Source organism: Pundamilia nyererei, unplaced genomic scaffold (assembly GCF_000239375.1).
Source record: "Pundamilia nyererei isolate P.nyererei 1_Seehausen unplaced genomic scaffold, PunNye1.0 scaffold00240, whole genome shotgun sequence".
Lineage (NCBI taxonomy): Eukaryota > Metazoa > Chordata > Actinopteri > Cichliformes > Cichlidae > Pundamilia > Pundamilia nyererei.
The window spans coordinates 627,462-638,222 of record NW_005187641.1 but is presented as its reverse complement, the minus strand read 5'-3'; the positions used below and the strand labels follow the sequence as shown (position 1 = coordinate 638,222).

General features: G+C 43.8%; 1 protein-coding gene across 2 annotated transcripts; it reads left to right on the top strand.

The window, feature by feature from the left end:
- Positions 1-638: 638 nt before the first annotated feature.
- On the top strand, positions 639-7,358 carry patl2 (PAT1 homolog 2). Of its 2 annotated transcripts, none has more exons than XM_005749281.1 (19): positions 639-853; positions 1,059-1,212; positions 2,139-2,425; positions 2,512-2,574; positions 2,663-2,716; positions 2,799-2,963; positions 3,110-3,184; positions 3,268-3,410; positions 3,870-3,944; positions 4,021-4,144; positions 4,244-4,361; positions 4,687-4,793; positions 4,880-4,933; positions 5,046-5,188; positions 5,269-5,425; positions 5,778-5,918; positions 6,244-6,341; positions 6,421-6,561; positions 6,657-7,358. In XM_005749281.1, exons 1-19 carry the CDS (start codon positions 830-832, stop codon positions 6,688-6,690), a joined length of 2,157 nt encoding a protein of 718 aa, XP_005749338.1. In that variant the 5' UTR covers positions 639-829; the 3' UTR covers positions 6,691-7,358. The 2 variants fall into 2 exon arrangements, with proteins under 2 accessions (XP_005749338.1, XP_005749337.1); XM_005749280.1 differs by having other exon boundaries at positions 3,867-3,944.
- The last annotated feature ends 3,403 nt before the right edge of the window (positions 7,359-10,761 follow it).

The window sequence follows — 10,761 nt, the reverse complement described above, 5'->3', positions numbered from 1 at the left end:
CTGCTATAGCCCATCTGTTCACCTGCATACCTTAGTTGCAACAGCTAAACTCTGACATCAAAATAGGCATAAAGTTATTTTCACACAACAAGCGGCTGCTCACTGGAAATTTTCTCCTTTTCAAACTGTTCTCTGTGAGCCCTAAAGGTAGTTATGTGGGAAAAACCCAGTAGATCATCAGTTTCTGAAACACCCAGATGAACCCATTATGTTCAAAGTCACTTAAATTGTCTTTCTGATCCTCAGTTTGAGGGTTGAATATGTCTACATTCACAAAAGCATGTTGCCACATGATTGCTGGATATTTACGTTAATGAGCAGCTGTACAGCTGTACCTAATAAAATGGACACGGAGTAAATAAACGTTGCAGTCCTTTAAAATGTCTGCTGTGCGTGAGAAAATGTGCAAGGATTTTTTTCCCCTCTTCTTCTGGACCATTAAGAGAAGCGAAGGGCGAATAAACGCTCCGTGTGTGAGGGAAATACTGACTTTGGCCACCAGAGGTCACTATTCGCTCACTGAGGATCGTGTGTAATTAATTGTAAAGTAGTTACAGGCAGGGTTTGAACACAAACGCAGAAAGAAACGAAGAAAAGACGAAAAAAAAATCACCCAGACGACATGTGGGCGGCACGTGGGCGGAGGCGGCTTGACAGCTGCTGGGAGCCGCGTGTGACGTGTCCACGCCTACGCGTCACCTCACAGGTGAGCTCGCTTAAAAGTTAATGAGCGTCACGCGCTGTCAAACGAGAGAACGCGGGTAACGCTGCGAAGGTGGTCGCGATCCGTCGACTTCATCAGGAGAGGAAAGAAGTTGTGAAATGAATTATGAGTGACTCAGAGCAGCAACACGTAAGTCTGTTTCAACCTGCTGCTCTTTAATGTGTGTGCTTTAATCAGGCAGCCATCGCATGCCCGGAATGAACAGATGGTGAAAGTTGGATTGAAAACTCCACACGTGTTGTTGCGCGATTTATTTATTTGTTGGCCTATTTGCTGTTTAGAAACACTCTCTTCATTAATAAATCTTAAAAAGCACTCTGTCTCCACGCACCAGGATGTGGTGCAGGTGTGCGAGCCGCAGTGGCCTGAGAATGGAGAGGACTGGAGTGATGGAGAAGGTGGGACGGATATGGACTCGGGGCTTCTGCAGGCCATGGCCGAGGAAGATGAGGAGATAAACGTCCACAACGAGGAGACGTTTGGGATGGGTGTGTAACTTGTGCTTACAGGTGTTCTTCTTTTAAACTTCTTTGCCCCCCCACGTGTCTGTGTGTTAAACGTGAGCTTTTACTATCAAAAAATAATGTAAGCATCCAGCATGATAATTTGGCTTTCCAACTTAAAACTGAGGCTTAATAGCACTAAAAATGTTTATCTTACAGGTCAGATTAAGGTTAAGTGGAAAGAAATTAGTCGTCTTCTTTCAGCTGCTCCTTTAGGTGTCACACCAACCTCCTTCACTACATCCAAAAACCTCCTTTTGTTGTTTCTTCCTCGCTCCATCTTCAACATCCAAACCATCTCAGCGTCTCCTCTCTGCAACTTTGTCTCCAAACCGCTCAACCTGAGCTGTGAAGATCTTAAAATGTTCAGCTCCAGCTCAGCCTCCTTGATCCCTTTTTATTGTGCACAGTCCTCTTTGACGTAGCTTAAATGCACGACGGCTCATAAGGTGCTGCCTTTAGGGTTGAATCGGGCTTTGTTGGGTAATGTGTGCTTGTTTGGCTGCTGTGCTCGAACCCAGGGTTGTGAAACATACGGCCCAGGGGCCTGAATAGACTCCGGTCCAATAAAAGTTGGGGAGCTTTACCTGTTCGCAAACCCTGCCATTTTTACTCATATGATACCTTAGAGTAATAGGCAAGGTTATTATAGTTAAACTGAAAAATGAAATGTTAAAAAACACTTGGTTGATTAAAAGAAAAAAAGGAAAAACTTGACTTTTGGGGCCAAAAGATTTCAGGAAACCTCTGCAGCCTTTAGAGGACTTTTCTGGTTCTGACCACTTAAAAGAAATATGTGAAGTTGCATTTTTGCATCGTTTTTATAGTGTTACTGGGAATCTAACCTGTTAACCTATCAGAAAGCAGAGTTTCCACATCTGTTTCTCTTTGTTCCCTGCCTGCATGTCTAGATTTGGATGCAAACGGGACCACAGAAGAGTCCAGCAGCAGCCTTCAGTTTGGAGAGGCTCCGCCTTCGCCGCCACCGCCGCCACCTGCAACACCCCCTCCCCCACAGCCCAAACCTCGGTCTCCCCGCAGAGCCCCGTCGCCTCCCCGACAGAAGCTGCAGTATTTTCCGTGGGCTTCCTCGAGGCAGCGCGGCAGAAGTAGGGGACAGAGAGCAGCTCTGGGCAGGGGGCAGATGTTTGAAGACCCAGCTGTGATGAGAATAATCGAGGGCCGACCGAGCCTTAAGGTGACAAAGATGAATCTGTGTGTTGTCAGAAAATTGCACTAAAAATGTTAAAATCCTCCGTTTGATCCATTTTTTGCTCTTTTAAGAGTCTTGACAGTGCCATAGTGGACTGCGGGACCACCATGTACCAGCGTCCCTTTGAGGATGATGTAAGTGCCAACTTTTAATCCTTTTACTAAACTTTGTTTTTCTTCTGTGGTGCTGATGCTTCTCTTCCATGTTTGTTTTCCATCCTAGATGATGATGTCCTCTTACAGAAAAACCAGAAGAACCTCAGGATCCATACTTGAGGTTATGATCACTTAAGAATGTGTTGTACATATAATGACAAGTTCATTGTATTTTTATCGTTGTATCTTCCTGTGTTCTGTAGGACAGTGCTATAGTGTGTGTAATTGGGCACAGAGGTAGAGGTCAGACTCTGAACTCCAACTTTGTTGACTTGCCGTACTCCGCCGGGCCCCTTTATGGGGCCAGGCGAGGGGAATCCAGAGGATTGTACTCCAGAAGACAGTTTGGCCATCGAGGACCCACTCAGGTGGGCAACTGGCTTTTTACCACCTGGATATTTGTGTAACTGGATAGATGCTGTTGATGTGTGTCACTGCTTCTAAACAATCAGCTGACTCACTGTAAATTGTGGACTTCTTCCCTTTTTTAAGTTCTACTTTTTTTTTCATGCAGGTGTACCCACCCATAGTACCAAGATCCCCCCTCTTCCCACGTCAGCCACTGACCCCACGCCAGCATTACAATCAGGTTGATTTCAGTATTGCTCACCCCTTCATTTCTGTGTTTTTGTGCAGATCTGATTTGATCTTGACTTTTATTTTGTACTAAAGCAGACCAGGGCATTCATGTTTCCTCCAACCCACCCCTGCCCCTCGACGCCTCAGACTCCCAAAATGATGCAACTTCGCTTCGGAGCCAACTCACCAAGGCCATCCCCTTTTTACAGCCCCTCTAATCCAGTACAGCCTTTCAGGTGCTTGGCGTTAATGTTGCTGAAACCGGTTTGGTCAACAAAATGTAGAGTCTGTTAAACTCTGACTATAAATTTTGAGTTCATGAAGTTTGAGATGCAAAAGTCCAAGATGAGCATCACGGTGGCTCACTGTTGGGTGTGACCTGGGCGGGGCCCTTTCTGTGTGAGGTTTGCACCAGAGAACATGTTAGTTTAAAGCTGCCTCTCATAGTTTAGGACTCTTTAAAAAAGACTTTTAATCTGTTTAAATAAAAGTTTGAGTATTGTGTGTCATGCATAAATATCAGTGGTGCTAATGTTTATCTGCAAGGTACAGGCAGATGTTCTTGGATGTATAAGCCTTCTGGAAATGAAAGATGGAGATTTCATATATATAAATGCATCTTCTCTTTATGTGCTCATAACCAAGCACAGTCTGAGATTTCATGCATACTGATGAGACAGTTCTCTAACCAGTAGGTACCCTGGTCCAGCCACGCAGCTCCATCCCCAACACAAACGACTGCTTAGTCAAAAACAGCGGCTATTCCAAAGGTTGGTGCACGGAGTGAAGAGTTTGATCGTGTTGGGTCATTCGCTATACTTACGGCCAAATCTGACCTGCTTATAGAAAGCCAGAGGGCTGGGATCCGTACTGTAACATTATGACGGCCAAAGAAAAGGAGTGGATCACCCGGCTGCAGATGATCCAGCTGCAAAGTGAGAATCCTTACCTTGAAGACTACTACTATCAGGTAGGAAATAAAAGCTTTGCTCTTAAATTTTTTGATGGGAGAGGGGAAGCGAAGAAGCATTTCATTTTTGATTGCCGGTGAACCTTTAAACTGTTACAGGAGTACTATCGTCGAATAGAATCAAAGATGGCCGAAGAGGAGTTGGGCATCAGGAGCAAGAGGGAGCCACCTAAGCTCACCACGCCTTACATCAAAAAAACAGACTCCTACACACCGGGTTAGTGAGGCACAGGCTGCGTTTCTCATTGACTGTTGAGATGCTTGTACCAGAATTTGCCCGTGAGAGTAGGAGAGACATTATCTCCACACTGCTTTGATTTAACAAACATTTTTCCCTCCAGCTGCTGTTGGACTCGTTTGAGTCAGTGAATAGTGCATGCCGGTAGTCCTGCCTTTTTGAATGTTTTTGGAGGTGCATGAGGCCTAAAATGCTTCCATCCTAAAACATTTGTCTTATAGATGCCTTATTTTTGATCCTTCTGAATGCATCTGTTTCTACAGGGGTTGCTCTGCTTATGTGTAAGAGTCTCTTGTTCTTGCAGTGGTGCACATTGAAGGCTCTTTGGGTCAAGTTGCAGTTTCCACGTGTTACTCTCCTCGCCGAGCCATCAGTGCTGTTCATGCAGTCCAGCCTCAGGGTCTGCTTGAGGTGATTGTGTATTTTGGAGGTTCCCTGTGTTTGAGTGTTTTCGGTCTGCCTTTCCTGCTACTGACCTTTATTTCCTCTCATTTAAGGATCAGAAAGACACCAGACTACAGCGATTAGACATCCTTAACAAAATAGAAAAGGTACCTGATTATGACTTGATTTGACACAGCAGTGAGGGGTTTTTTTTTTTTTTTTTTTTTTTTGTTTTTTTTTTTTTGGCTGCTTCTTTGTAAAATGGCTTCTGTCCTGCAGTTGTTCATGGTTCTGTTAGAGGTGGAGGAAACTGAGAGGATGAAAACTCCATTGTTGTCCGAAGCAGAAGAAAGGAGGTTGGTGGAGAAGATTCAGAGGAAAGTGGAGCACATCTACTCCCAGCTGCAGCACCACAATCCCCTGTGAGTCATGCAGTTTGTCATTTAATGCATCCTAACACGTGACTTCATCGTTTTAAACACTTTAAAAATTTTTGATGCAGGGACTCGGAAGGGGACTTCATTCCTTTTCTGCTCGTCTCCAAAGGCAAAAAGCTCGTCGCCCGTCTGCTGCCGTTCTTGAAACACGATTCTGCACTAAAAATCTTGCGTGTTGTCACCACCAACCTACCAACACTGATGAGCAGAGACGCAGACGAGGTAGGGCAGCTTTAGCTGTGCAAAAGGAAATGTAAGCTGAATGGTCTGCTTAGCAACACCACTTGGTGATATATTTATTTTTGGTTCTTGTTTGGTTTCCTGATGTTACTCAGCCTCTACCAGTTACAGCTGGTTTTACAGTCTACACGGACGGGGTGAGATTGAAGAATATATTGAGCCTTGATATATTCCAGTTACAGGAGAGATTTGCAAATGGAAAAAAAAAACAATTGGTCTTCTACAGGCCTACTTGGCACAGCTCACCTATAAACACACAAGGCTGGAGTTATGCACATAAATGACAAACATCAAGTGTCTATAAAAATGACTGGGCTTAATCTTGTCTTTTCAGACCCTTCCTGTGCTTTACCCACCTCTTCGAAATGTGATCGGTGGGCTGGCGTTCAGTCAGCTCATTGGCGTCCTCAAAGATCTGACCTCTTTGGAGTCTCTAACGACATACGAGTGTCTTGAGCTGGCATGTCAGAACAAGGTCTGTGCTTTTGTTTTTGTGTTCTGACCTACAAGGCCCTGAAAGTTCAACTTACCCAGGATGACATCCTATTTTCTGGCTTCACTTATCCTGACACGGTGGCTTAACTTAACTAGTTGATAGTCAAGTTAAGCCGCGGTTCATCAGTGGCTATGAGCACATTTACATGAAGCATGGTGTTGTAGCATCTGACCAAGCACAATATCGTTAGTGTATATTTGAGTAAGCGAGGCTAACGGCAGTGAATCCAGGGTTAACCCTGAAGTTGCCTGGATAGTGGTGCAGGTCTTTGTTCTGGTTGGTGGATTTCTCTTCTCCCTTTCAGTTCGGCCTGTCCTTGCTGTACGCTCTGCTCTCCCAAGGAGAGAAGCTGCTGTCCTCGGGTGTTCCTCTAGAGCCCAGCATCGGGGACTTTGAGACCTGGTGGGAGTCTTTTAGGTTTTAATATCAAATGAAGTGACGGGTCTAAGCTTACTCCTGAGACTGATGTTTTCTCTTTTAGGACTGACATCATATTCCAGGTGGCAGGACAACTATCCCAGTGTTCGCTGGTGGAGCCGCTCCTTCTGCCCTCAAACCTGCTCACTCTCTTCTGCCGTTACCTGGACAAGCGTACGGTGCATCAGCTGAAAAGCAACATGGAGTAGGTTCTTTTTGCTTCAGAGGATGACAATTTAAATTGCTTTAATAGAACTATTGTGGACGTGGATGCAAACATCACCAAATATCTTCATTCAGGTCTGTTACTGGATGCCTGGCTCTTCCATCTTAAGGTGGACAGCGGTGGCTGGTGTTCTATTGATGACCAGGATGCTGTGAGCACTAGAGTGAAAGGAGGCGAGGCACAAACCCCCCTCGGTGCTCATTGAAACGGACGCTATATATGTGTATATTTAATCTCCTTTGACCTTTTTGATTCTTATTCCCTCCCCTCACCCGTTCCCTCACATTCTTTTTGCACTTGAACGGTTTCCCTGTTTTGTTTTGTTTTCCTTTTATCTGATCATCTGACTTTCCTCACTGGTTTCCAGTAGGTTACATCAGCGTTACAATGAAATCCGAACCCTCCCATTTTCCCGATTTAGACCTTAAACCTCTACATTTAGATTCAGTCACTTCTAAATGTGCTGTTTCACACTTGGTGACCAGGGTGTGGATTGTATAGTAGTGTATGATTGTACAGCTGAACCAATATGTTGACCATTTGAAAACCATTTAAGGACGTTGTCGTGGCCCATCAATGTGCCGTGCAGTTTGGGGTTTTGTTGAAGGGCTTGCATTGTTTATACTAGTAATGAATGTAATAGGATACATTTGTAAATTTCTATCTGAAGGTTTATGTTATGAAGAGGGATTTTATTTATTCATTTGGAAACAGGAATAATTTAAACTGCACCTTTGTACAGCACTTGCAATATAAATAAAAAAACTTTGAAATTGCTCAAGTCTGTAGAAATGAAGTGAAATGATTTATTTTTGTGCTCCTTGCAGTCTTAAAGGTTCCTGCTGCTCTCATCAGACCTCATCTTTGTGTTATCTTGGACTTCTTAAATGCTCCCTGGCTATGGTCCACTCATCACAGTGGACTGTCTGCTTCTCTCACCCTACCCTCAGCATCCTCCTGTCACACAAACTCTCTGCATGTCACTTAACTCATTCACTGCCATTGACGTCTATAGCCGTCAATTGCAGTGAATGAGTCAATGGGTTTAACTCATTCACTGCCAATGGCTGGCAGTGAATGAGTTAACTACACCCATGAGTCTGTCTTCCTCTTTTCCTCCTGCCTGGCATCTCTGTGGGTCAGTATGTCCACTTTCCCTCCTGTGGACATGTCCAAACCACCTCAGCCTTACTTTTTTGTTTCTTTTCTTCCCAGTGGCACAGTATTCAAACCAGACATTGCAGCATGTTTTGTTACACTCTTGTAAAGCTTCTTTCGCTCTTGCTGCGATCATTGTCAGAAATCGCCCCTGGCACGCCTCTTCACTCACTCCACCCTGCCTGCACTCCTTTTCACCTTTCTTGTGCACTGCCTGTTGCTTTGGATGGTTTGTTCCAGGTATTGAATGTCACCCACATTTGCTACTTCTGCTTCCTGCAGCTTTACTGTTACATACTCACACTGGAGATCAGTGTTTGCAAATATCAGCCCAGGGCCATTCCCACCTGACCTCCTGTGTCAGCCTGTCCATCACCATGCATACACGAAGGGGCTCGGAGCCGATTCCTGATGTAATCCAGCCTCATCTGTCACTCCTGACTTCCTCATACCACACAGTTCCTCGCTTAACAGCCTGTCATGTCTTCTGGACAGCCTCTGTACTTTTACATTAACACATTCAAAGTAATTGTAACATCTGCATGTTTTATCAAAGACACTTTTAAAGAATCTGTTTTGTAGCAGCCTGATATGACAAAACGGCGGATTTATGGAATGAATTCAAATATATCACCTAAAGAAGTTTTAATAAAAAATTATTTAACAGCAGTGGGAGGAGATTCCCAGGCACAGTGATTGAGATGTGGTGTCAGCATCAATCAGGCAAACTAAGTGATTATAATGTGCATTACACGTTTTGCTGTTATTCCTGGTAATACTGTTTGCAAGTGGTTGCACTAGCTAAGTGCTAGACAGTTTCCTGGAGGTGGAGGCCTGTTGACCGAGCACAGGTTTTCTCTAATTTAACTAAGATGGATGGGGGCAGGAAACATGAACGATGACTCACACTACAGCATTTATAGGCTAAGCTAATTTAGCTTGCCTTTAGACATTTCTGCTGGCTCTGCATATCGTTGGTGATCTCACTGCCCCGTCCATCTCTACAGTCTTGAGTATGCAGATCACAGAGAAAGCTATTAAGACTGGCCCTAAAATTACACCTGAAGTGGACTGTTGCATATATTTTTGTTTTTAAGAGCGCATTTTATTTTATTTGATATCCATCGATCTAATTGAAGAAGCCTTCTAAAACTTTTTAAAAACTGGTTTTCTTTTTTTTTAAGTGCTTAAGTGTATTTCAAGTATTTCACATTTGATCTTTCCCTTAAACTCCTGCTCAGACCTCTCTCAGCTGTTGCCAGTGATGTAAGGTGAGGCTGGATTACCAGCACCAACTCCTGTCAGATGCTCGTGTTCAAAGATTCCTCCTCCCTGGCTGTTAACCAAACGCTGACGTTGATCCTCGCTGGCCAGGCTGCCTCTACCAGCTGCAGGATCAACATGTGGCAGACATGGGTGTGTGCAGTCAGAGAATCCCTGCTGAACAAAAGCTGCTCTGTGGTCCCGATCACAGTTGTTTTTTTTTTTTTTTAATGGCACACAGAGCAAGACGCCAACATCCTGACCGCCGTGTCAAACCAAAGTCCACCGCAGAAGTGCAGTAAAGGCAGTTTAGGAATGAACTAGGGGTCGGCATCTGTGTTTAGAGGGATTTGTTTGCTGTGATGGTACAAGTGCTGAAACCGCAATCAATCAGGAGACTGAAGAAACTACTAAAAGTGTCTCTGACAGTTTTTTTTTCCCCCAAGTTTGTTGCTCTGTATGTTATCAGTGTGCAGGGATCTCCTTAATTTGGTCATTTTGAGCACACAGATCTGGTTGTGAGCAGAGAAGGGCTTTTGTCATCTTCTGTTTAAACCTTCTCTTTATGAGGGGCAGCCTATGAGAAGAAAGTTGGCGTTAATATGGAGAGGAGCGGAAACAGTTTCCAACAGTGGATGAACTGTGGCTCTGTATAAGGTAAATAAGGGTGATTCTGAGCTGTGAATAAGCTTTAGAAAACGTTGGGTCTAATAATCTAAAAAGCCTTCAGTTTGCAGCGTTGATACTGCCAGAGAAGAGAGAGAGAGAGATCGTATTTCCCCTATACTGGCTTCTCTTCACTGGGTCCCAGTTAAATCTAGAACTGATTTAAAAACCTTTCTCCTTACAACTAAAGTCTTGAATAATCAGTGAAAATAATGTCTTAAATGTTAGTTTGTAAAAGTAAAATGTGAGGCAGGTCCTTCAGCTTTCAGGTCTCCTGTCGAACCAGCTCCCAGTTTGGGATTCAGGAAACGGGCAGCTAAAAACATTCTGGCTGGATCGGTGGCCCTGAACTATCCTGTAGTTATACCACTACAGGCTCAGACTGCTGCAGGACATCCCATCATCCACTGAGCATTTCTTCTGCATCATTAGTCACTCCTCAGCTGTTCATTTAGCTCTTCAGCATATCATTAATGTTTCTCTTCACTCTCACATGGTGTGTCTCCATAATCTCTAACATGATCTCTGGTAATCGCTGTTTCCCCAACAATACTGGGGAAACGGGGATTGATTCAGAAAACGCGATTTACTGCTGAACTCAAACAAGGAGTACAAAAACTGGAGCCAGGAATCAGAATACAAGGAGTCATCAGGGAAACCGATAATTAATGAGACAACTCCAGATGGCTGCCGGTCCCTGACCCTGATTCCAGTGGATGCTTCTTCCTGTTAAAAAGGAGTTCTTCCTCCCCACTGTCCCCCATTGCTTTATCATACAGAATCACTTAACCTGAAGTGACTTTTTTTTTGTGTGTGAATCAGCACTATATGAATGAAATTGAATTAATTATTAACATCTTATGGTGGATAAAGTAAATAAATGTAAAAAAAGAAATAAACTTGTGGATTAGCTGATAACTATAACAGTTATAAATTGTCTTAATACACAATATGTAAATAGGTATCATATAAGAACATATAAGGGCCTTGTTATTACTAATACTTATCACAAGAACCTACAGGTGAAGCTTTGGTAGCTGAGTGATCAGTGATGAAGTGAAAGACACATTCATTACCAGGTGGTGAAAAGCT